Below are 23,882 nucleotides of genomic sequence, written 5' to 3'. Positions count from 1 at the left end.
ATGGGGGTTCTTGGGTTCTCCCCAGGAGTATGGGGGGTTCATGGGGTTCTCCCCAGGAGTATGGGGGTTCATGGGGTTCTCCCCAGGAGTATGGGGGGTTCATGGGGTTCATGGGGTTCTCCCCAGGAGTATGGGGGTTCATGGGGTTCTCCCCAGGAGTATGGGGGATTCATGGGGTTCTCCCCAGGAGTATGGGGGATTCATGGGGTTCATGGGGTTCTCCCCAGGAGTATGGGGGGTTCACGGGGTTCATGGGGTTCTCCCCAGGAGTATGGGGGGTTCATGGGGTTCTCCCCAGGAGTATGGGGGGGTTCATGGGGTTCTCCCCAGGAGTATGGGGGTTCTTGGGGTTCTCCCCAGGAGTATGGGGGGTTCATGGGGTTCATGGGGTTCTCCCCAGGAGTATGGGGGATTCATGGGGTTCTCCCCAGGAGTATGGGGGGTTCATGGGGTTCATGGGGTTCTCCCCAGGAGTATGGGGGGTTCATGGGGTTCATGGGGTTCTCCCCAGGAGTATGGGGGTTCATGGGGTTCTCCCCAGGAGTATGGGGGTTCATGGGGTTCTCCCCAGGAGTATGGGGGTTCATGGGGTTCATGGGGTTCTCCCCAGGATTATGGGGGTTCATGGGGTTCTCCCCAGGAGTATGGGGGGTTCATGGGGTTCTCCCCAGGAGTATGGGGGTTCATGGGGTTCTCCCCAGGAGTATGGGGGGTTCATGGGGTTCTCCCCAGGAGTATGGGGGTTCATGGGGTTCATGGGGTTCTCCCCAGGAGTATGGGGGTTCATGGGGTTCATGGGGTTCTCCCCAGGAGTATGGGGGGTTCATGGGGTTCTCCCCAGGAGTATGGGGGGTTCTTGGGGTTCTCCCCAGGAGTATGGGGGTTCATGGGGTTCACGGGGTTCTCCCCAGGAGTATGGGGGTTCATGGGGTTTTCCCCAGGAGTATGGGGGGTTCATGGGGTTCTCCCCAGGAGTATGGGGGTTCATGGGGTTCATGGGGTTCTCCCCAGGCGTATGGGGGTTCATGGGGTTCTCCCCAGGAGTATGGGGGGTTCATGGGGTTCTCCCCAGGAGTATGGGGGTTCATGGGGTTCATGGGGTTCTCCCCAGGAGTATGGGGGGTTCATGGGGTTCTCCCCAGGAGTATGGGGGGTTCATGGGGTTCTCCCCAGGAGTATGGGGGTTCATGGGGTTCTCCCCAGGAGTATGGGGGGGTTCATGGGGTTCTCCCCAGGAGTATGGGGGATTCATGGGGTTCTCCCCAGGAGTATGGGGGGGTTCATGGGGTTCTCCCCAGGAGTATGGGGGGTTCATGGGGTACTCCCCAGGAGTATGGGGGGTTCATGGGGTTCTCCCCAGGAGTATGGGGGGGTTCATGGGGTTCTCCCCAGGAGTATGGGGGGTTCATGGGGTTCTCCCCAGTAGTATGGGGGTTCATGGGGTTCATGGGGTTCATGGGGTTCTCCCCAGGAGTATGGTGGTTCATGGGGTTCTCCCCAGGAGTATGGGGGTTCATGGGGTTCTCCCCAGGAGTATGGGGGTTCATGGGGTTCTCCCCAGGAGTATGGGGGTTCATGGGGTTCTCCCCAGGAGTATGGGGGTTCATGGGGTTCATGGGGTTCTCCCCAGGAGTATGGGGGTTCATGGGGTTCTCCCCAGGAGTATGCGTTCTGGATTTAGAGAAATCGAATGTTCGAATGTCTCAACCAATACTTTGTATCTATAAAACAATTGAGGACTGGGCCGGAATATAATACGTGAGTATGGTTGGGCTCTGCTCTCCCTACAGTTAGCAGCTTGGTGTGATGTCACGGTTCTATTTTGATAGGAGTTGTAAAAAAATATTGACTGAATTTTCCAAGACTTTTCCCTCCAGAGTAGAGAGTTGGTTGTCTTGGATGTTTTTCTAGACATCATCACAGTCGTCTTTTTGTTTATTACTATTTGCAGCTTGTCTTCTCAATTAGTTACCGCTATAATATTCTTATATTTTATGTCTTCTTGGATAATTCTGTATAATGTTACCCAGCACATTCTTAGCATTTACTTGGTTATATGTCTTTTCTGTAATTAAAGGATGTATATAAGCGTTTTATGCTGGTCCCACTACTTTAGTAAGATAGCTGCTGTTAACTTGTACTGTGAATAATTGTAAAACTGAGAGTCTGGAGGTTGTACTTTTTTGATAGATTCTCAAATGTATTGGCAGGTAGCCTGGTGGTTAGAGTGTTGGGGCGGCAGGTAGCCTGGTGGTTAGAGTGTTGGGGTGGCAGGTAGCCTGGTGGTTAGAGTGTTGGTGCGGCAGGTAGCCTAGTGGTTAGAGTGTTGGGGCGGCAGGAAGCCTAGTGGTTAGAGTGTTGGGGCGGCAGGTAGCCTGGTGGTTAGAGTGTTGGGGTGGCAGGTAGCCTAGTGGTTAGAGTGTTGGGGTGGCAGGTAGCCTGGTGGTTAGAGTGTTGGGGTGGCAGGTAGCCTAGTGGTTAAAGCGTTGGGGCGGCAGGTAGCCTAGTGGTTAGAGTGTTGGGGCGGCAGGTAGCCTGGTGGTTAGAGTGTTGGGGTGGCAGGTAGCCTGGTGGTTAGAGCGTTGGGGCGGCAGGTAGCCTAGTGGTTAGAGTGTTGGGGCGGCAGGTAGCCTGGTGGTTAGAGTGTTGGGGTGGCAGGTAGCCTGGTGGTTAGAGTGTTGGGGCGGCAGGTAGCCTAGTGGTTAGAGTGTTGGGGCGGCAGGTAGCCTGGTGGTTAGAGTGTTGGGGCGGCAGGAAGCGTAGTGGTTAGAGTGTTGGGGCGGCAGGTAGCCTGGTGGTTAGAGTGTTGGGGTGGCAGGTAACCTAGTGGTTAGAGTGTTTGGGTGGCAGGTAGCCTAGTGGTTAGAACGTTGGGGCGGCAGGTAGCCTAGTGGTTAGAGTGTAGGGGTGGCAGGTAGCCTAGCGGTTAGAAGAGGCAGGTAGCCTAGTGGTTAGAGGAGGCAGGTAGCCTAGTGGTTAGAGTGTTGGGGTGGCAGGTAGCCTGGTGGTTAGAGTGTTGGGGCGGCAGGTAGCCTAGTGGTTAGAGTGTTGGGGTGGCAGGTAGCTTAGTGGTTAGAGTGTAGAGGCAGCAGGAAGCCTAGTGGTTAGAGTGTTGAGGCAGCAGGTAGCCTAGTGGTTAGAGTGTAGAGGCGGCAGGTAGCCTGGTGGTTAGAGTGTAGGGGTGGCAGGTAGCCTAGTGGTTAGAGTGTTGGGGCGGCAGGTAGTCTAGTGGTTAGAGTGTTGGGGTGGCAGGTAGCCTGGTGGTTAGAGTGTTGGGGCGGCAGGTAGCCTAGTGGTTAGAGTGTTGTGGTGGCAGGTAGCTTAGTGGTTAGAGTGTTGTGGTGGCAGGTAGCCTGGTGGTTAGAGTGTTGGGGCGGCAGGTAGCCTGGTGGTTAGAGTGTTGGGGTGGCAGGTAGCCTGGTGGTTAGAGTGTTGGTGCGGCAGGTAGCCTAGTGGTTAGAGTGTTGGGGCGGCAGGAAGCCTAGTGGTTAGAGTGTTGGGGCGGCAGGTAGCCTAGTGGTTAGAGTGTTGGGGTGGCAGGTAGCCTAGTGGTTAGAGTGTTGGGGTGGCAGGTAGCCTGGTGGTTAGAGTGTTGGGGTGGCAGGTAGCCTAGTGGTTAAAGCGTTGGGGCGGCAGGTAGCCTAGTGGTTAGAGTGTTGGGGCGGCAGGTAGCCTGGTGGTTAGAGTGTTGGGGCGGCAGGTAGCCTAGTGGTTAGAGTGTTGGGGCGACAGGTAGCCTAGTGGTTAGAGTGTTGGGGCGGCAGGTAGCCTAGTGGTTAGAGTGTTGGGGTGGCAGGTAGCCTAGTGGTTAGAGTGTTGGTGCGGCAGGAGGCCTAGTGGTTAGAGTGTTGGGGCGGCAGGAGGCCTAGTGGTTAGAGTGTTGGGGCGGCAGGAGGCCTAGTGGTTAGAGTGTTGGGGCGGCAGGTAGCCTAGTGGTTAGAGTGTTGGGGTGGCAGGTAGCCTGGTGGTTAGAGTGTTGGGGTGGCAGGTAGCCTAGTGGTTAAAGCGTTGGGGCGGCAGGTAGCCTAGTGGTTAGAGTGTTGGGGCGGCAGGTAGCCTGGTGGTTAGAGTGTTGGGGCGGCAGGTAGCCTGGTGGTTAGAGTGTTGGGGGGACAGGTAGCCTAGTGGTTAGAGTGTTGGGGCGGCAGGTAGCCTGGTGGTTAGAGTGTTGGGGTGGCAGGTAGCCTAGTGGTTAGAGTGTTTGGGTGGCAGGTAGCCTAGTGGTTAGAGTGTTTGGGTGGCAGGTAGCCTAGTGGTTAGAGTGTAGGGGCGGAAGGTAGCCTAGTGGTTAGAGTGTAGGGGCGGCAGGTAGCCTAGTGGTTAGAGTGTTTGGGTGGCTGGTAGCCTAGTGGTTAGAACGTTGGGGCGGCAGGTAGCCTAGTGGTTAGAGTGTAGGGGTGGCAGGTAGCCTAGCGGTTAGAAGAGGCAGGTAGCCTAGTGGTTAGAGGAGGCAGGTAGCCTAGTGGTTAGAGTGTTGGGGTGGCATGTAGCCTGGTGGTTAGAGTGTTGGGGTGGCAGGTAGCTTAGTGGTTAGAGTGTAGAGGCAGCAGGAATTCTAGTGGTTAGAGTGTTGAGGCAGCAGGTAGCCTAGTGGTTAGAGTGTAGAGGCGGCAGGTAGCCTGGTGGTTAGAGTGTAGGGGTGGCAGGTAGCCTAGTGGTTAGAGTGTTGGGGCGGCAGGTAGTCTAGTGGTAAGAGTGTTGGGGTGGCAGGTAGCCTGGTGGTTAGAGTGTTGGGGCGGCAGGTAGCCTAGTGGTTAGAGTGTTGTGGTGGCAGGTAGCTTAGTGGTTAGAGTGTAGAGGCGGCAGGTAGCTTAGTGGTTAGAGTGTAGAGGCGGCAGGTAGCCTAGTGGTTAGAGTGTTGGGGCGGCAGGTAGCCTAGTGGTTAAAGCGTTGGGGCGGCAAGTAGCCTAGTGGTTAGAGTGTTGGGGCGGCAGGTAGCCTGGTGGTTAGAGCGTTGGGACGGCAGGTAGCCTAGTGATTAAAGCGTTGGGGCGGCAGGTAGCCTAGTGTTTATAGCGTTGGGGCGGCAGGTAATCTAGTGGTTAAAGCGTTGGGGCGACAGGTTGCCTAGTGTTTAGAGCGTTGGGGCGGCAGGTAGCCTAGTGGTTAGAGTGTTGGGGCGGCAGGAAGCCTAGTGGTTAGAGTGTTGGGGCGGCAGGTAGCCTAGTGGTTAGAGTGTTGGGGCGGCAGGTAGCCTAGTGGTTAGAGTGTTGGGGCGGCAGGAAGCCTAGTGGTTAGAGTGTTGGGGCGGCAGGAGGCCTAGTGGTTAGAGTGTTGGGGCGGCAGGTAGCCTAGTGGTTAGAGTGTAGGGGCGGCAGGTAGCCTGGTGGTTAAAGTGTTGGGGCGGCAGGTAGCCTAGTGGTTAGAGTGTAGGGGCGGCAGGTAGCCTGGTGGTTAAAGTGTTGGGGCGGCAGGTAGCCTAGTGGTTAGAGCGTTGGGACGGCAGGTAGCCTGGTGGTTAAAGTGTCGGGGCGGCAGGTAGCCTGGTGGTTAGAGTGTAGGGGCGGCAGGTAGCCTGGTGGTTAGAGTGTAGGGGCGGCAGGTAGCCTGGTGGTTAGAGTGTAGGGTCGGCAGGTAGCCTGGTGGTTAAAGTGTTGGGGCGGCAGGTAGCCTGGTGGTTAGAGTGTTGGGGCGGCAGGTAGCCTAGTGGTTAGAGTGTAGGGTCGGCAGGTAGCCTGGTGGTTAAAGTGTTGGGGCGGCAGGTAGCCTGGTGGTTAGAGTGTTGGGGCGGCAGGTAGCCTAGTGGTTAGAGTGTTGGGGTGGCAGGTAGCTTAGTGGTTAGAGTGTAGAGGCAGCAGGAAGCCTAGTGGTTAGAGTGTTGAGGCGGCAGGTAGCCTAGTGGTTAGAACGTTGGGGCGGCAGGTAGCCTAGTGGTTAGAGTGTTTGGGTGGCTGGTAGCCTAGTGGTTAGAACGTTGGGGCGGCAGGTAGCCTAGTGGTTAGAGTGTAGGGGTGGCAGGTAGCCTAGCGGTTAGAAGAGGCAGGTAGCCTAGTGGTTAGAGGAGGCAGGTAGCCTAGTGGTTAGAGTGTTGGGGTGGCATGTAGCCTGGTGGTTAGAGTGTTGGGGTGGCAGGTAGCTTAGTGGTTAGAGTGTAGAGGCAGCAGGCATTCTAGTGGTTCGAGTGTTGAGGCAGCAGGTAGCCTAGTGGTTAGAGTGTAGAGGCGGCAGGTAGCCTGGTGGTTAGAGTGTAGGGGTGGCAGGTAGCCTAGTGGTTAGAGTGTTGGGGCGGCAGGTAGTCTAGTGGTTAGAGTGTTGGGGTGGCAGGTAGCCTGGTGGTTAGAGTGTTGGGGCGGCAGGTAGCCTAGTGGTTAGAGTGTTGTGGTGGCAGGTAGCTTAGTGGTTAGAGTGTAGAGGCGGCAGGTAGCTTAGCGGTTAGAGTGTAGAGGCGGCAGGTAGCCTAGTGGTTAGAGTGTTGGGGCGGCAGGTAGCCTAGTGGTTAAAGCGTTGGGGCGGCAAGTAGCCTAGTGGTTAGAGTGTTGGGGCGGCAGGTAGCCTGGTGGTTAGAGCGTTGGGACGGCAGGTAGCCTAGTGATTAAAGCGTTGGGGCGGCAGGTAGCCTAGTGTTTATAGCGTTGGGGCGGCAGGTAATCTAGTGGTTAAAGCGTTGGGGCGACAGGTTGCCTAGTGTTTAGAGCGTTGGGGCGGCAGGAGGCCTAGTGGTTAGAGTGTTGGGGCGGCAGGAGGCCTAGTGGTTAGAGTGTTGGGGCGGCAGGAGGCCTAGTGGTTAGAGTGTTGGGGCGGCAGGAGGCCTAGTGGTTAGAGTGTTGGGGCGGCAGGTAGCCTAGTGGTTAGAGTGTTGGGGCGGCAGGTAGCCTAGTGGTTAGAGTGTTGGGGCGGCAGGTAGACTAGTGGTTAGAGTGTAGGGGCGGCAGGTAGCCTGGTGGTTAAAGTGTTGGGGCGGCAGGTAGCCTAGTGGTTAGAGTGTAGGGGCGGCAGGTAGCCTGGTGGTTAAAGTGTTGGGGCGGCAGGTAGCCTAGTGGTTAGAGCGTTGGGACGGCAGGTAGCCTGGTGGTTAAAGTGTCGGGGCGGCAGGTAGCCTGGTGGTTAGAGTGTAGGGGCGGCAGGTAGCCTGGTGGTTAGAGTGTAGGGTCGGCAGGTAGCCTGGTGGTTAAAGTGTTGGGGCGGCAGGTAGCCTGGTGGTTAGAGTGTTGGGGCGGCAGGTAGCCTAGTGGTTAGAGTGTAGGGTCGGCAGGTAGCCTGGTGGTTAAAGTGTTGGGGCGGCAGGTAGCCTGGTGGTTAGAGTGTTGGGGCGGCAGGTAGCCTAGTGGTTAGAGTGTTGGGGTGGCAGGTAGCTTAGTGGTTAGAGCGTAGAGGCAGCAGGAAGCCTAGTGGTTAGAGTGTTGAGGCGGCAGGTAGCCTAGTGGTTAGAACGTTGGGGCGGCAGGTAGCCTAGTGGTTAGAGTGTTTGGGTGGCTGGTAGCCTAGTGGTTAGAACGTTGGGGCGGCAGGTAGCCTAGTGGTTAGAGTGTAGGGGTGGCAGGTAGCCTAGCGGTTAGAAGAGGCAGGTAGCCTAGTGGTTAGAGGAGGCAGGTAGCCTAGTGGTTAGAGTGTTGGGGTGGCATGTAGCCTGGTGGTTAGAGTGTTGGGGTGGCAGGTAGCTTAGTGGTTAGAGTGTAGAGGCAGCAGGAATTCTAGTGGTTAGAGTGTTGAGGCAGCAGGTAGCCTAGTGGTTAGAGTGTAGAGGCGGCAGGTAGCCTGGTGGTTAGAGTGTAGGGGTGGCAGGTAGCCTAGTGGTTAGAGTGTTGGGGCGGCAGGTAGTCTAGTGGTTAGAGTGTTGGGGTGGCAGGTAGCCTGGTGGTTAGAGTGTTGGGGCGGCAGGTAGCCTAGTGGTTAGAGTGTTGTGGTGGCAGGTAGCTTAGTGGTTAGAGTGTAGAGGCGGCAGGTAGCTTAGTGGTTAGAGTGTAGAGGCGGCAGGTAGCCTAGTGGTTAGAGTGTTGGGGCGGCAGGTAGCCTAGTGGTTAAAGCGTTGGGGCGGCAAGTAGCCTAGTGGTTAGAGTGTTGGGGCGGCAGGTAGCCTGGTGGTTAGAGCGTTGGGACGGCAGGTAGCCTAGTGGTTAAAGCGTTGGGGCGGCAGGTAGCCTAGTGTTTATAGCGTTGGGGCGGCAGGTAATCTAGTGGTTAAAGCGTTGGGGCGACAGGTAGACTAGTGTTTAGAGCGTTGGGGCGGCAGGTAGCCTAGTGGTTAGAGTGATGGTGCGGCAGGTAGCCTAGTGGTTAGAGTGTTGGGGCGGCAGGTAGCCTAGTGGTTAGAGTGTTGGGGCGGCAGGTAGCCTAGTGGTTAGAGTGTTGGGGCGGCAGGTAGCCTAGTGGTTAGAGTGTTGGGGCGGCAGGTAGCCTAGTGGTTAGAGTGTTGGGGCGGCAGGTAGCCTAGTGGTTAGAGTGTAGGGGCGGCAGGTAGCCTGGTGGTTAAAGTGTTGGGGCGGCAGGTAGACTAGTGGTTAGAGTGTAGGGACGGCAGGTAGCCTGGTGGTTAGAGTGTTGGGGCGGCAGGTAGCCTGGTGGTTAGAGCGTTGGGACGGCAGGTAGCCTGGTGGTTAAAGTGTCGGGGCGGCAGGTAGCCTGGTGGTTAGAGTGTAGGGGCGGCAGGTAGCCTGGTGGTTAGAGTGTAGGGGCGGCAGGTAGCCTGGTGGTTAAAGTGTTGGGGCGGCAGGTAGCCTGGTGGTTAGAGTGTAGGGGCGGCAGGTAGCCTAGTGGTTAGAGCGTTGGGACGGCAGGTAGCCTGGTGGTTAAAGTGTCGGGGCGGCAGGTAGCCTGGTGGTTAGAGTGTAGGGGCGGCAGGTAGCCTGGTGGTTAGAGTGTAGGGGCGGCAGGTAGCCTGGTGGTTAAAGTGTTGGGGCGGCAGGTAGCCTGGTGGTTAGAGTGTAGGGTCGGCAGGTAGCCTGGTGGTTAAAGTGTTGGGGCGGCAGGTAGCCTGGTGGTTAGAGTGTAGGGTCGGCAGGTAGCCTGGTGGTTAAAGTGTTGGGGCGGCAGGTAGCCTGGTGGTTAGAGTGTTGGGGCGGCAGGTAGCCTAGTGGTTAGAGTGTTGGGGTGGCAGGTAGCTTAGTGGTTAGAGTGTAGAGGCAGCAGGAAGCCTAGTGGTTAGAGTGTTGAGGCAGCAGGTAGCCTAGTGGTTAGAGTGTAGAGGCGGCAGGTAGCCTGGTGGTTAGAGTGTAGGGGTGGCAGGTAGCCTAGTGGTTAGAGTGTTGGGGCGGCAGGTAGTCTAGTGGTTAGAGTGTTGGGGTGGCAGGTAGCCTGGTGGTTAGAGTGTTGGGGCGGCAGGTAGCCTAGTGGTTAGAGTGTTGTGGTGGCAGGTAGCTTAGTGGTTAGAGTGTAGAGGCGGCAGGTAGCTTAGTGGTTAGAGTGTAGAGGCGGCAGGTAGCCTAGTGGTTAAAGCGTTGGGGCGGCAAGTAGCCTAGTAGTTAGAGTGTTGGGGCGGCAGGTAGCCTGGTGGTTAGAGCGTTGGGACGGCAGGTAGCCTAGTGGTTAAAGCGTTGGGGCGGCAGGTAGCCTAGTGTTTATAGCGTTGGGGCGGCAGGTAATCTAGTGCTTAAAGCGTTGGGGCGACAGGTAGCCTAGTGTTTAGAGCGTTGGGGCGGCAGGTAGCCTAGTGGTTAGAGTGTTGGGGCGGCAGGTAGCCTGGTGGTTAGAGTGTAGGGTCGGCAGGTAGCCTGGTGGTTAAAGTGTTGGGGCGGCAGGTAGCCTGGTGGTTAGAGTGTTGGGGCGGCAGGTAGCCTAGTGGTTAGAGTGTAGGGTCGGCAGGTAGCCTGGTGGTTAAAGTGTTGGGGCGGCAGGTAGCCTGGTGGTTAGAGTGTTGGGGCGGCAGGTAGCCTAGTGGTTAGAGTGTTGGGGTGGCAGGTAGCTTAGTGGTTAGAGTGTAGAGGCAGCAGGAAGCCTAGTGGTTAGAGTGTTGAGGCGGCAGGTAGCCTAGTGGTTAGAACGTTGGGGCGGCAGGTAGCCTAGTGGTTAGAGTGTTTGGGTGGCTGGTAGCCTAGTGGTTAGAACGTTGGGGCGGCAGGTAGCCTAGTGGTTAGAGTGTAGGGGTGGCAGGTAGCCTAGCGGTTAGAAGAGGCAGGTAGCCTAGTGGTTAGAGGAGGCAGGTAGCCTAGTGGTTAGAGTGTTGGGGTGGCATGTAGCCTGGTGGTTAGAGTGTTGGGGTGGCAGGTAGCTTAGTGGTTAGAGTGTAGAGGCAGCAGGAATTCTAGTGGTTAGAGTGTTGAGGCAGCAGGTAGCCTAGTGGTTAGAGTGTAGAGGCGGCAGGTAGCCTGGTGGTTAGAGTGTAGGGGTGGCAGGTAGCCTAGTGGTTAGAGTGTTGGGGCGGCAGGTAGTCTAGTGGTTAGAGTGTTGGGGTGGCAGGTAGCCTGGTGGTTAGAGTGTTGGGGCGGCAGGTAGCCTAGTGGTTAGAGTGTTGTGGTGGCAGGTAGCTTAGTGGTTAGAGTGTAGAGGCGGCAGGTAGCTTAGTGGTTAGAGTGTAGAGGCGGCAGGTAGCCTAGTGGTTAGAGTGTTGGGGCGGCAGGTAGCCTAGTGGTTAAAGCGTTGGGGCGGCAAGTAGCCTAGTGGTTAGAGTGTTGGGGCGGCAGGTAGCCTGGTGGTTAGAGCGTTGGGACGGCAGGTAGCCTAGTGGTTAAAGCGTTGGGGCGGCAGGTAGCCTAGTGTTTATAGCGTTGGGGCGGCAGGTAATCTAGTGGTTAAAGCGTTGGGGCGACAGGTAGACTAGTGTTTAGAGCGTTGGGGCGGCAGGTAGCCTAGTGGTTAGAGTGATGGTGCGGCAGGTAGCCTAGTGGTTAGAGTGTTGGGGCGGCAGGTAGCCTAGTGGTTAGAGTGTTGGGGCGGCAGGTAGCCTAGTGGTTAGAGTGTTGGGGCGGCAGGTAGCCTAGTGGTTAGAGTGTTGGGGCGGCAGGTAGCCTAGTGGTTAGAGTGTTGGGGCGGCAGGTAGCCTAGTGGTTAGAGTGTAGGGGCGGCAGGTAGCCTGGTGGTTAAAGTGTTGGGGCGGCAGGTAGACTAGTGGTTAGAGTGTAGGGACGGCAGGTAGCCTGGTGGTTAGAGTGTTGGGGCGGCAGGTAGCCTGGTGGTTAGAGCGTTGGGACGGCAGGTAGCCTGGTGGTTAAAGTGTCGGGGCGGCAGGTAGCCTGGTGGTTAGAGTGTAGGGGCGGCAGGTAGCCTGGTGGTTAGAGTGTAGGGGCGGCAGGTAGCCTGGTGGTTAAAGTGTTGGGGCGGCAGGTAGCCTGGTGGTTAGAGTGTAGGGGCGGCAGGTAGCCTAGTGGTTAGAGCGTTGGGACGGCAGGTAGCCTGGTGGTTAAAGTGTCGGGGCGGCAGGTAGCCTGGTGGTTAGAGTGTAGGGGCGGCAGGTAGCCTGGTGGTTAGAGTGTAGGGGCGGCAGGTAGCCTGGTGGTTAAAGTGTTGGGGCGGCAGGTAGCCTGGTGGTTAGAGTGTAGGGTCGGCAGGTAGCCTGGTGGTTAAAGTGTTGGGGCGGCAGGTAGCCTGGTGGTTAGAGTGTAGGGTCGGCAGGTAGCCTGGTGGTTAAAGTGTTGGGGCGGCAGGTAGCCTGGTGGTTAGAGTGTTGGGGCGGCAGGTAGCCTAGTGGTTAGAGTGTTGGGGTGGCAGGTAGCTTAGTGGTTAGAGTGTAGAGGCAGCAGGAAGCCTAGTGGTTAGAGTGTTGAGGCAGCAGGTAGCCTAGTGGTTAGAGTGTAGAGGCGGCAGGTAGCCTGGTGGTTAGAGTGTAGGGGTGGCAGGTAGCCTAGTGGTTAGAGTGTTGGGGCGGCAGGTAGTCTAGTGGTTAGAGTGTTGGGGTGGCAGGTAGCCTGGTGGTTAGAGTGTTGGGGCGGCAGGTAGCCTAGTGGTTAGAGTGTTGTGGTGGCAGGTAGCTTAGTGGTTAGAGTGTAGAGGCGGCAGGTAGCTTAGTGGTTAGAGTGTAGAGGCGGCAGGTAGCCTAGTGGTTCAAGCGTTGGGGCGGCAAGTAGCCTAGTAGTTAGAGTGTTGGGGCGGCAGGTAGCCTGGTGGTTAGAGCGTTGGGACGGCAGGTAGCCTAGTGGTTAAAGCGTTGGGGCGGCAGGTAGCCTAGTGTTTATAGCGTTGGGGCGGCAGGTAATCTAGTGCTTAAAGCGTTGGGGCGACAGGTAGCCTAGTGTTTAGAGCGTTGGGGCGGCAGGTAGCCTAGTGGTTAGAGTGTTGGGGCGGCAGGTAGCCTAGTGGTTAGACTGTTGGGGCGGCAGGTAGCCTAGTGGCTAGAGTGTTGGGGCGGCAGGTAGCCTAGTGGTTAGAGTGTTGGGGCGGCAGGTAGCCTAGTGGTTAGAGTGTTGGGGCGGCAGGTAGCCTAGTGGTTAGAGTGTTGGGGCGGCAGGTAGCCTAGTGGTTAGAGTGTAGGGGCGGCAGGTAGCCTGGTGGTTAAAGTGTTGGGGCGGCAGGTAGCCTAGTGGTTAGAGTGTAGGGGCGGCAGGTAGACTGGTGGTTAAAGTGTTGGGGCGGCAGGTAGCCTAGTGGTTAGAGCGTTGGGACGGCAGGTAATCTAGTGGTTAAAGTGTCGGGGCGGCAGGTAGCCTGGTGGTTAGAGTGTAGGGGCGGCAGGTAGCCTGGTGGATAGAGTGTAGGGGCGGCAGGTAGCCTAGTGGTTAGAGCGTTGGGACGGCAGGTAGCCTGGTGGTTAAAGTGTCGGGGCGGCAGGTAGCCTGGTGGTTAGAGTGTAGGGGCGGCAGGTAGCCTGGTGGTTAGAGTGTAGGGGCGGCAGGTAGCCTGGTGGTTAAAGTGTTGGGGTGGCAGGTAGCCTGGTGGTTAGAGTGTAGGGTCGGCAGGTAGCCTGGTGGTTAAAGTGTTGGGGCGGCAGGTAGCCTAGTGGTTAGAGTGTAGGTGCGGCAGGTAGCCTGGTGGTTAAAGTGTTGGGGTGGCAGGTAGCCTGGTGGTTAGAGTGTAGGGTCGGCAGGTAGCCTGGTGGTTAAAGTGTTGGGGCGGCAGGTAGCCTAGTGGTTAGAGTGTTGGGGCGGCAGGTAGCCTAGTGGTTAGAGTGTTGGGGCGGCAGGTAGTCTAGTGGTTAGAGTGTAGGGGCGGCAGGTAGCCTAGTGGTTAGAGTGTAGGGTCGGCAGGTAGCCTAGTGGTTAGAGTGTTGGGTCGGCAGGTAGTCTAGTGGTTAGAGTGTAGAGGTGGCAGGTAGCCTAGTGTTTAGAGTGTAGGGTCGGCAGGTAGCCTAGTGGTTAGAGTGTAGGGGCGGCAGGTAGCCTGGTGGTTAGAGTGTAGAGGTGGCAGGTAGCCTAGTGGTTAGAGTGTAGGGTCGGCAGGTAGTCTAGTGGTTAGAGTGTAGTGGTGGCAGGTAGTCTAGTGGTTAGAGTGTAGGGTCGGCAGGTAGTCTAGTCGTTAGAGTGTAGGGTCGGCAGGTAGTCTAGTGGTTAGAGTGTAGTGGTGGCAGGTAGTCTAGTGGTTAGAGTGTAGGGTCGGCAGGTAGTCTAGTGGTTAGAGTGTAGGGTCGGCAGGTAGTCTAGTGGTTAGAGTGTAGGGTCGGCAGGTAGTCTAGTGGTTAGAGTGTAGTGGTGGCAGGTAGTCTAGTGGTTAGAGTGTAGGGCAGGTAGTCTAGTGGTTAGAGTGTAGTGGTGGCAGGTAGTCTAGTGGTTAGAGTGTAGGGTCGGCAGGTAGTCTAGTCGTTAGAGTGTAGGGTCGGCAGGTAGTCTAGTGGTTAGAGTGTAGTGGTGGCAGGTAGTCTAGTGGTTAGAGTGTAGGGTCGGCAGGTAGTCTAGTGGTTAGAGTGTAGGGTCGGCAGGTAGTCTAGTGGTTAGAGTGTAGGGTCGGCAGGTAGTCTAGTGGTTAGAGTGTAGTGGTGGCAGGTAGTCTAGTGGTTAGAGTGTAGAGGCGGCAGGTAGCTTAGTGGTTAGAGTGTAGAGGCGGCAGGTAGCCTAGTGGTTAAAGCGTTGGGGCGGCAAGTAGCCTAGTGGTTAGAGTGTTGGGGCGGCAGGTAGCCTGGTGGTTAGAGCGTTGGGACGGCAGGTAGCCTAGTGGTTAAAGCGTTGGGGCGGCAGGTAGCCTAGTGTTTATAGCGTTGGGGCGGCAGGTAATCTAGTGCTTAAAGTGTTGGGGCGACAGGTAGCCTAGTGTTTAGAGCGTTGGGGCGGCAGGTAGCCTAGTGGTTAGAGTGTTGGGGCGGCAGGTAGCCTAGTGGTTAGAGTGTTGGGGCGGCAGGTAGCCTAGTGGCTAGAGTGTAGGGGCGGCAGGTAGCCTGGTGGTTAAAGTGTTGGGGTGGCAGGTAGCCTGGTGGTTAGAGTGTAGGGTCGGCAGGTAGCCTGGTGGTTAAAGTGTTGGGGCGGCAGGTAGCCTAGTGGTTAGAGTGTAGGTGCGGCAGGTAGCCTGGTGGTTAAAGTGTTGGGGTGGCAGGTAGCCTGGTGGTTAGAGTGTAGGGTCGGCAGGTAGCCTGGTGGTTAAAGTGTTGGGGCGGCAGGTAGCCTGGTGGTTAAAGTGTTGGGGCGGCAGGTAGCCTAGTGGTTAGAGTGTTGGGGCGGCAGGTAGCCTAGTGGTTAGAGTGTTGGGGCGGCAGGTAGTCTAGTGGTTAGAGTGTAGGGTCGGCAGGTAGCCTAGTGGTTAGAGTGTAGGGTCGGCAGGTAGCCTAGTGGTTAGAGTGTTGGGTCGGCAGGTAGTCTAGTGGTTAGAGTGTAGAGGTGGCAGGTAGCCTAGTGTTTAGAGTGTAGGGTCGGCAGGTAGCCTAGTGGTTAGAGTGTAGGGGCGGCAGGTAGCCTGGTGGTTAGAGTGTAGAGGTGGCAGGTAGCCTAGTGGTTAGAGTGTAGGGTCGGCAGGTAGTCTAGTGGTTAGAGTGTAGTGGTGGCAGGTAGTCTAGTGGTTAGAGTGTAGGGTCGGCAGGTAGTCTAGTGGTTAGAGTGTAGGGTCGGCAGGTAGTCTAGTGGTTAGAGTGTAGTGGTGGCAGGTAGTCTAGTGGTTAGAGTGTAGGGTCGGCAGGTAGTCTAGTGGTTAGAGTGTAGGGTCGGCAGGTAGTCTAGTGGTTAGAGTGTAGGGTCGGCAGGTAGTCTAGTGGTTAGAGTGTAGTGGTGGCAGGTAGTCTAGTGGTTAGAGTGTAGAGGCGGCAGGTAGCTTAGTGGTTAGAGTGTAGAGGCGGCAGGTAGCTTAGTGGTTAGAGTGTAGAGGCGGCAGGTAGCCTAGTGGTTAAAGCGTTGGGGCGGCAAGTAGCCTAGTGGTTAGAGTGTTGGGGCGGCAGGTAGCCTGGTGGTTAGAGCGTTGGGACGGCAGGTAGCCTAGTGGTTAAAGCGTTGGGGCGGCAGGTAGCCTAGTGTTTATAGCGTTGGGGCGGCAGGTAATCTAGTGCTTAAAGCGTTGGGGCGACAGGTAGCCTAGTGTTTAGAGCGTTGGGGCGGCAGGTAGCCTAGTGGTTAGAGTGTTGGGGCGGCAGGTAGCCTGGTGGTTAGAGCGTTGGGACGGCAGGTAGCCTAGTGGTTAAAGCGTTGGGGCGGCAGGTAGCCTAGTGTTTATAGCGTTGGGGCGGCAGGTAATCTAGTGCTTAAAGCGTTGGGGCGGCAGGTAGCCTAGTGGTTAGAGTGTTGGGGCGGCAGGTAGCCTAGTGGCTAGAGTGTTGGGGCGGCAGGTAGCCTAGTGGTTAGAGTGTTGGGGCGGCAGGTAGCCTAGTGGTTAGAGTGTTGGGGCGGCAGGTAGCCTAGTGGTTAGAGTGTTGGGGCGGCAGGTAGCCTAGTGGTTAGAGTGTAGGGGCGGCAGGTAGCCTGGTGGTTAGAGTGTAGGGGCGGCAGGTAGCCTAGTGGTTAGAGCGTTGGGACGGCAGGTAGCCTGGTGGTTAAAGTGTCGGGGCGGCAGGTAGCCTGGTGGTTAGAGTGTAGGGGCGGCAGGTAGCCTGGTGGTTAGAGTGTAGGGGCGGCAGGTAGCCTGGTGGTTAAAGTGTTGGGGTGGCAGGTAGCCTGGTGGTTAGAGTGTAGGGTCGGCAGGTAGCCTGGTGGTTAAAGTGTTGGGGCGGCAGGTAGCCTAGTGGTTAGAGTGTAGGTGCGGCAGGTAGCCTGGTGGTTAAAGTGTTGGGGTGGCAGGTAGCCTGGTGGTTAGAGTGTAGGGTCGGCAGGTAGCCTGGTGGTTAAAGTGTTGGGGCGGCAGGTAGCCTAGTGGTTAGAGTGTTGGGGCGGCAGGTAGCCTAGTGGTTAGAGTGTTGGGGCGGCAGGTAGCCTAGTGGTTAGAGCGTTGGGACGGCAGGTAGCCTGGTGGTTAAAGTGTCGGGGCGGCAGGTAGCCTGGTGGTTAGAGTGTAGGGGCGGCAGGTAGCCTGGTGGTTAGAGTGTAGGGGCGGCAGGTAGCCTGGTGGTTAAAGTGTTGGGGTGGCAGGTAGCCTGGTGGTTAGAGTGTAGGGTCGGCAGGTAGCCTGGTGGTTAAAGTGTTGGGGCGGCAGGTAGCCTAGTGGTTAGAGTGTAGGTGCGGCAGGTAGCCTGGTGGTTAAAGTGTTGGGGTGGCAGGTAGCCTGGTGGTTAGAGTGTAGGGTCGGCAGGTAGCCTGGTGGTTAAAGTGTTGGGGCGGCAGGTAGCCTAGTGGTTAGAGTGTTGGGGCGGCAGGTAGCCTAGTGGTTAGAGTGTTGGGGCGGCAGGTAGTCTAGTGGTTAGAGTGTAGGGGCGGCAGGTAGCCTAGTGGTTAGAGTGTAGGGTCGGCAGGTAGCCTAGTGGTTAGAGTGTTGGGTCGGCAGGTAGTCTAGTGGTTAGAGTGTAGAGGTGGCAGGTAGCCTAGTGTTTAGAGTGTAGGGTCGGCAGGTAGCCTAGTGGTTAGAGTGTAGGGGCGGCAGGTAGCCTGGTGGTTAGAGTGTAGAGGTGGCAGGTAGCCTAGTGGTTAGAGTGTAGGGTCGGCAGGTAGTCTAGTGGTTAGAGTGTAGTGGTGGCAGGTAGTCTAGTGGTTAGAGTGTAGGGTCGGCAGGTAGTCTAGTGGTTAGAGTGTAGGGTCGGCAGGTAGTCTAGTGGTTAGAGTGTAGTGGTTGCAGGTAGTCTAGTGGTTAGAGTGTAGGGTCGGCAGGTAGTCTAGTGGTTAGAGTGTAGGGTCGGCAGGTAGTCTAGTGGTTAGAGTGTAGGGTCGGCAGGTAGTCTAGTGGTTAGAGTGTAGTGGTGGCAGGTAGTCTAGTGGTTAGAGTGTAGTGGTGGCAGGTAGTCTAGTGGTTAGAGTGTAGGGTCGGCAGGTAGTCTAGTGGTTAGAGTGTAGGGTCGGCAGGTAGTCTAGTGGTTAGAGTGTAGAGGGGGCAGGTAGTCTAGTGGTTAGAGTGTAGAGGTGGCAGGTAGCCTAGTGGTTAGAGTGTAGGGTCGGCAGGTAGCCTAGTGGTTAGAGTGTAGAGGTGGCAGGTAGTCTAGTGGTTAGAGTGTAGAGGTGGCAGGTAGCCTAGTGGTTAGAGTGTAGGGTCGGCAGGTAGCCTAGTGGTTAGAGTGTAGAGGCGGCAGGTAGCCTAGTGGTTAGAGTGTAGAGGCGGCAGGGTAGCCCAGTGGTTAGAGTGTAGAGGCGGCAGGTAGCCTAGTGGTTAGAGTGTAGAGGCGGCAGGTAGCCTAGTGGTTAGAGTGTAGAGGCGGCAGGTAGCCTAGTGGTTAGAGTGTAGAGGTGGCAGGTAGCCTAGTGGTTAGAGTGTAGAGGCGGCAGGTAGCCTAGTGGTTAGAGTGTAGAGGCGGCAGGTAGCCTAGTGGTTAGAGTGTAGAGGCGGCAGGTAGCCTAGTGGTTAGAGTGTAGAGGCGGCAGGTAGCCTAGTGGTTAGAGTGTAGAGGCGGCAGGTAGCCTAGTGGTTAGAGTGTAGAGGTGGCAGGTAGCCTAGTGGTTAGAGTGTAGAGGCGGCAGGTAGCCTAGTGGTTAGAGTGTAGAGGCGGCAGGTAGCCTAGTGGTTAGAGTGTAGAGGCGGCAGGTAGCCTAGTGGTTAGAGTGTAGAGGTGGCAGGTAGCCTAGTGGTTAGAGTGTAGAGGCGGCAGGTAGCCTAGTGGTTAGAGTGTAGAGGCGGCAGGTAGCCTAGTGGTTAGAGTGTAGAGGCGGCAGGTAGCCTAGTGGTTAGAGTGTAGAGGCGGCAGGTAGCCTAGTGGTTAGAGTGTAGAGGCGGCAGGTAGCCTAGTGGTTAGAGTGTAGAGGCGGCAGGTAGCCTAGTGGTTAGAGTGTAGAGGCGGCAGGTAGCCTAGTGGTTAGAGTGTAGAGGCGGCAGGTAGCCTAGTGGTTAGAGTGTAGAGGCGGCAGGTAGCCTAGTGGTTAGAGTGTAGGGCCAGTAACCGAAAGGTTCCTAGATCGAATCCCTGAACTGACAAGGTAAAAATCTGTTGTTCTGCCCATGAACAAGGCAGTTAACCCACTGTTCCCCGGTAGGCCGTCATTGGAAATAAGAATTTGTTCTTAACTGACTTGCCTAGTTAAATAAAGGTTAAATATATTTATTTTTTAAATCTATCCCCTTGTCTGTGAACATCTGAAACCTGCTCAGTTCTTTTTCGTTCCATAATTTAAATTTATCATCAATCATACTTGGCTTAAAGTCGCCGTCCAATACATTTTCTCGCTGGTAGATCAGGTCTGTTTGGATATCTCTTATTTTAGTGATCTTTGTCCCAGACCTTTATGGTGTTATTTATGCAGGAAATGGTCTATCTTCCAAGTACTTGTATTGATTGTCTTCATTAATAATATGGTTGTTCTGATTGGTTATTCTTATCGGAGTTTGTCCCACTGTTTAAAAGTGTTTGAAGTAATAGTCATTGGAAGATTCTGGAACAGGAATACACATATTGGGAGGACATTCATTTTAATAGTTTCAATTATTCCTGTTAAATTATGTGTAAATTAATGCAGTGAGCTTTGTAATGATGGATGTATAGTATGCCACTTTTAATATGGAAAAAAATGCAGGACATTTTTATGATGGTAGTATGATAAACTAAAGCAAATATACATTTTAATCAAGATTTAGACATTTTTATGTTTACTTTTAGAAAATACTCATATTAATGGACCAACATACCAACAAATCTCAAAATGAATAGGTAGATGCAAAAAATATATATTTTAGCCTGTAGTGCCTGGCCTTGAAGGCCGAATATTTTGAACATGAGCTAATAAAAAATTCTTAGTAGTTATTTTGTGTACCTCTTTCTCCTATTCATTACGGAAGCTTATAGCTGCCACAGGGGGAAAAGTCTGGCCAGTTCTTTCCTGTGGCAGCATTAGGTTGCCGTAATGAATAGGAGAAAAAGGTACACAAAATAACTAGTTACAAGTCAACAGTAAAAAAAAATAAAAACAAGCAAACAAACAAAACAGTGAATAAATGTCTTTACCAGTGATGTTTCACATAGGATCTTGTTTCCCTTCACCAGGTTGCCCACGGTGATGTGGAAGTAGGTGGAGCCACTGCACCAGTTAGCGATACGGTTGAACGGGTGAGTCGCAAGGACATCCTATGGGACAAATAGACAAGACAGGTTAGACAGACATCTCTCTTTACTGTTCATGCTCTCTGTTCAATATTAATGTTAGTGGATGGCCATGTAAAAGATAGCTTAATGAGAGGGCCATGAACATTTACCTAGTAATGTCTTATGCTGTTAGAAAACGCTGATTTTTTTACCCCCCTTTTTTGTTCTATTTATTATTTATCTATGATTTGTATGCACTTTTCGTACCAGAACGCACTGCTATAGTAAATAGTTTGAAAAATAGTACATTCTAGATTTCCTTTTCAGAATGTATATGCTATATGCTATGAACTACCTATCAAAGTAGTAATAGGGCTTGACATTGTTTGGTTTCTACATCTACTCAAAATCAACTTTACAACAATTTTACAACATGCTATTAGATTGCAGTTATATAATGAATTAGTGGTCAGGGAAGACCCGACTCATTTCCTGGTGGACTGGTCTCATTCATTGTTGTCTATCTCCTTGTGAATTTACCACAGACTTCGCTAGGGAATCTACTAACTCGTCACAATCTCAGATTTCATCTTGTATAAAATATGTCCCTTTGTGATGAACACAAAGGGGTTTTGTTTCACGTCTTCAAATTGTGTTAAAGTTTTTTATTTTTTATTAAATTAAATATAGATGTGTGTGTTTGTCTCATAGAACACATTCCTATAGCTGCAGTGGACTCTCGACGTTGCAGCTGTGTGCCTGAGGTGTACCGTTACAACACAAATTGATGGACAGTCCAATCAGCGAATGAGCATTTAAGGCGGGACTCTCGAGCCTCCAATGGCTGTGGATACGTAACCCGATGCCCCAGAATCAATCGAGGCTAACTGAATTAAAGCGGGGAAGCGGGGCTGTCAGACAGAACTGCCGTGAAGCAATTTGGCCTAACAGAAGTTGATATATAAGCAAAAGTCCTTGATATGCCTTGATGAAAACAATTATATTATAACGAAAGCCCCAGAAATAGAGTAATTAACATTGAAGAGGAGCCCTTTATAATCCATTCTCTCAAGAGGAAAACAAGGAGTCTTTGATGGAGAATGAATATTAAGATTGTGTGTGTGTGTGTGTGTGTGTGTGTGTGTGTGTGTGTGTGTGTGTGTGTGCGTGCGTGCGTGCGTGCGTGCGTGCGTTTTACCTTGGTTTTCGGGTGGATGATTGAGACCCCCTGTTTGCTGATGGCAATTCTGACGATATCTGGGAAGTTCGGGTCTGATGTTTGCTGGGAAAAGAAAAACATCTCTATAGGTGGTGGAAAGTAGTGGCTGTTCCTTCATCACTTAGAGACGTAGGGTGTGTACCAAATGGCACCCTATTCCCTATATAGTGCACTACTTTTGACCCAAATGGCACCCTATTCCCTATATAGTGCACTACTTTTGACCCAAACGGCACCCTATTCCCTATATAGTGTACTACTTTAGACCCAAACGGCATCCTATTCCCTATATAGTGCACTACTTTTGACCCAAACGGCACCCTATTCCCTATATAGTGTACTACTTTAGACCCAAACGGCATCCTATTCCCTATATAGTGCACTACTTTTGACCCAAACGGCCCACTATTCCCTATATAGTGCACTACTATTGACCAGGGCTCATAGGGTGCCATTTGGGACACAGGCTTACACGAACTTTAAATGGGTCCATAAAACGAGCTGTGTCCTTCGAACGTACTGCGGTACACCGTCTGGAAAGAGCCATTTCTCCCGAAGGGGAACTTCATTTGTGATAAAAAAAAAAAAATGAAATCAGTGTCGAGGTGCTATCCCGTACCTTCACTTCGAAGAAAGCACAGCCGAAGGTGGGCCAGCGACACACCACCTTGAGAAACGCTAGGATGGCTTCTTCAGAAGTCATACTCGCCTGCTTGTTGTACGCTGCAACGATGTTCTGGGTAAGCAAAAGACATTAAAATGGTCATCAACAACAACAACAACAAAATCCCTCTCTAAAACATTTTACACAGTTGATCCTCTGACCTCTGACCTCACCGATTTAATGAATTGAGTTCAGGGTCATTTGAGTTCAGGGATCATGTAGAGGGTAACTTGGAGCTGCAGTCACAGACAAAAAGGGACACTACTGACTGTCTTTGTATACAGGCCACATGACGTCATTGAAGGAACACTCATCACCCAGTCCCTTCCGGCTATGTATACCCATACACTCCTCCCTGGCATTGAGATTGGTGTAAATCATATATCTTATACCGGTCCAGGGAAGTGAACAAGTGCACACTTTTGGAGGAAGGGAGGAGTGAATGTATTAAGGAGAGACTCTCTTACTTCGATGTGTGACAACTGATTGATCGCTCACAACTGATTGATTGATTTTACCTTCTGCCAGTCCGTAGCAGACATGACTGATTGATTGATTTTACCTTCTGCCAGTCCGTAGCAGACATGACTGATTGATTGATTTTACCTTCTGCCAGTCCGTAGCAGACATGACTGATTGATTGATTTTACCTTCTGCCAGTCCGTAGCAGACATGACTGATTTTACCTTCTGCCAGTCCGTAGCAGACATGACTGATTGATTGATTTTACCTTCTGCCAGTCCGTAGCGGACATGGCCTTCAGCATGTCGTTGGGCACCAGATCTTTCAGCATCTTGGGGATCATAACGAACTGGGACTTGTCGTTGTTGAACTTTACCCTGAAGAGCAGAGCCCCTATGTTCAACATGTCCTCCTTGGTACATCGATGGTACCCTCTCAGGTACTTAGGTAGCTCCTAGTGGGGAGAGAGAAAGTCTGTCAGTATAATCTACTGTTAGCAGTGTTCGGGTCAATTCAGAAAGTTAACCAAATTCCAATTCCAATTTTTCCTCATTGAAAAAACATTTAGGTAGAATTGGAATTGGAAGCTGAATGTCAGTGTACTTCCTGAATTTACAGTTTATTTATTTTTTATGAAATTGACCCCAACCCTGAGTGTAAAGAGAGGCATTTTCACCATCACAATGTACTATTTTGTGGTTAGAGAGGGAGGCTAGTAACCGGAGGGTTGCTTGTACTATTTTGTGGTTAGAGACGGAGGCCAGTAACCGGAGGTCCCGGTTGGCTCAGTTGGTAGAGCATGGCGCTTGCAACGCCAGGGTTGTGGGTTCATTCCCCACGGGGGGACCAGGAAGAATATGTATGAACTTTCCAATTTGTAAGTCGCTCTGGATAAGAGCGTCTGCTAAATGACGTAAATGTAATGTAAATGTAATTAATACATTCACTAACAACACAGAGGACATTAATACGTTCACTAACAACACAGAGGACATTAATACATTCACTAACAACACAGAGGACATTAATACATTCACTAACAACACAGAGGACGTTAATACATTCACTAACAACACAGAGGACATTAATACGTTCACTAACAACACAGAGGACATTAATACATTCACTAACAACACAGAGGACGTTAATACATTCACTAACAACACAGAGGACGTTAATACATTCACTAACAACACAGAGGACGTTAATACATTCACTAACAACACAGAGGACATTAATACATTCACTAACAACACAGAGGACACTAATACATTCACTAACAACACAGAGGACGTTAATACATTCACTAACAACACAGAGGACGTTAATACATTCACTAACAACACAGAGGACAATACATTCACTAACAACACAGAGGACATTAATACATTCACTAACAACACAGAGGACATTAATACATTCACTAACAACACAGAGGACGTTAATACATTCACTAACACAGAGGACATTAATACGTTCACTAACAACACAGAGGACATTAATACATTCACTAACACAGAGGACATTAATACATTCACTAACAACACAGAGGACATTAATACATTCACTAACAACACAGAGGACATTAATACATTCACTAACAACACAGAGGACATTAATACATTCACTAACAACACAGAGGACGTTAATACATTCACTAACAACACAGAGGACATTAATACATTCACTAACACAGAGGACGTTAATACATTCACTAACAACACAGAGGACATTAATACATTCACTAACAACACAGAGGACGTTAATACATTCACTAACACAGAGGACATTAATACGTTCACTAACAACACAGAGGACATTAATACATTCACTACACAGAGGACATTAATACATTCACTAACAACACAGAGGACATTAATACATTCACTAACAACACAGAGGACATTAATACATTCACTAACAACACAGAGGACATTAATACATTCACTAACAACACAGAGGACGTTAATACATTCACTAACAACACAGAGGACATTAATACATTCACTAACACAGAGGACGTTAATACATTCACTAACAACACAGAGGACATTAATACATTCACTAACACAGAGGACATTAATACATTCACTAACAACCGACCGCTGTCTCAACTCCACTGCATAGATAAGTACGTACACCGATATAATTTATTTTGCGTTTAGTAGACCAATAGCACAAGGAACTTATACATGGTTGAACACGTTCTTCTTGTCCAATGATAATGGCAA

The 23,882-nt window shown here is 52.7% G+C and overlaps 1 protein-coding gene across 1 annotated transcript in view; it reads right to left on the bottom strand.

Moving 5' to 3' along the window:
* LOC139541675 (unconventional myosin-VIIa) overlaps positions 1 to 23,882 on the bottom strand; it is a 107,348-nt gene that overhangs the window by 7,747 nt on the left and 75,719 nt on the right. Inside the window, exons 42-45 of the mRNA XM_071346595.1 lie at positions 21,920 to 22,105; positions 21,145 to 21,261; positions 20,505 to 20,588; positions 19,229 to 19,348 (exon numbers count right to left, since the gene is read on the bottom strand). Coding sequence (XP_071202696.1) covers positions 19,229 to 19,348; positions 20,505 to 20,588; positions 21,145 to 21,261; positions 21,920 to 22,105 — 507 coding nt within the window. The remainder of the gene's footprint in view (positions 1 to 19,228; positions 19,349 to 20,504; positions 20,589 to 21,144; positions 21,262 to 21,919; positions 22,106 to 23,882) is intronic.

The sequence above is a fragment of the Salvelinus alpinus genome, chromosome 16 (assembly GCF_045679555.1).
Source record: "Salvelinus alpinus chromosome 16, SLU_Salpinus.1, whole genome shotgun sequence".
Taxonomy (NCBI): domain Eukaryota; kingdom Metazoa; phylum Chordata; class Actinopteri; order Salmoniformes; family Salmonidae; genus Salvelinus; species Salvelinus alpinus.
This window is presented reverse-complemented; position numbering and strand designations above follow the sequence as displayed.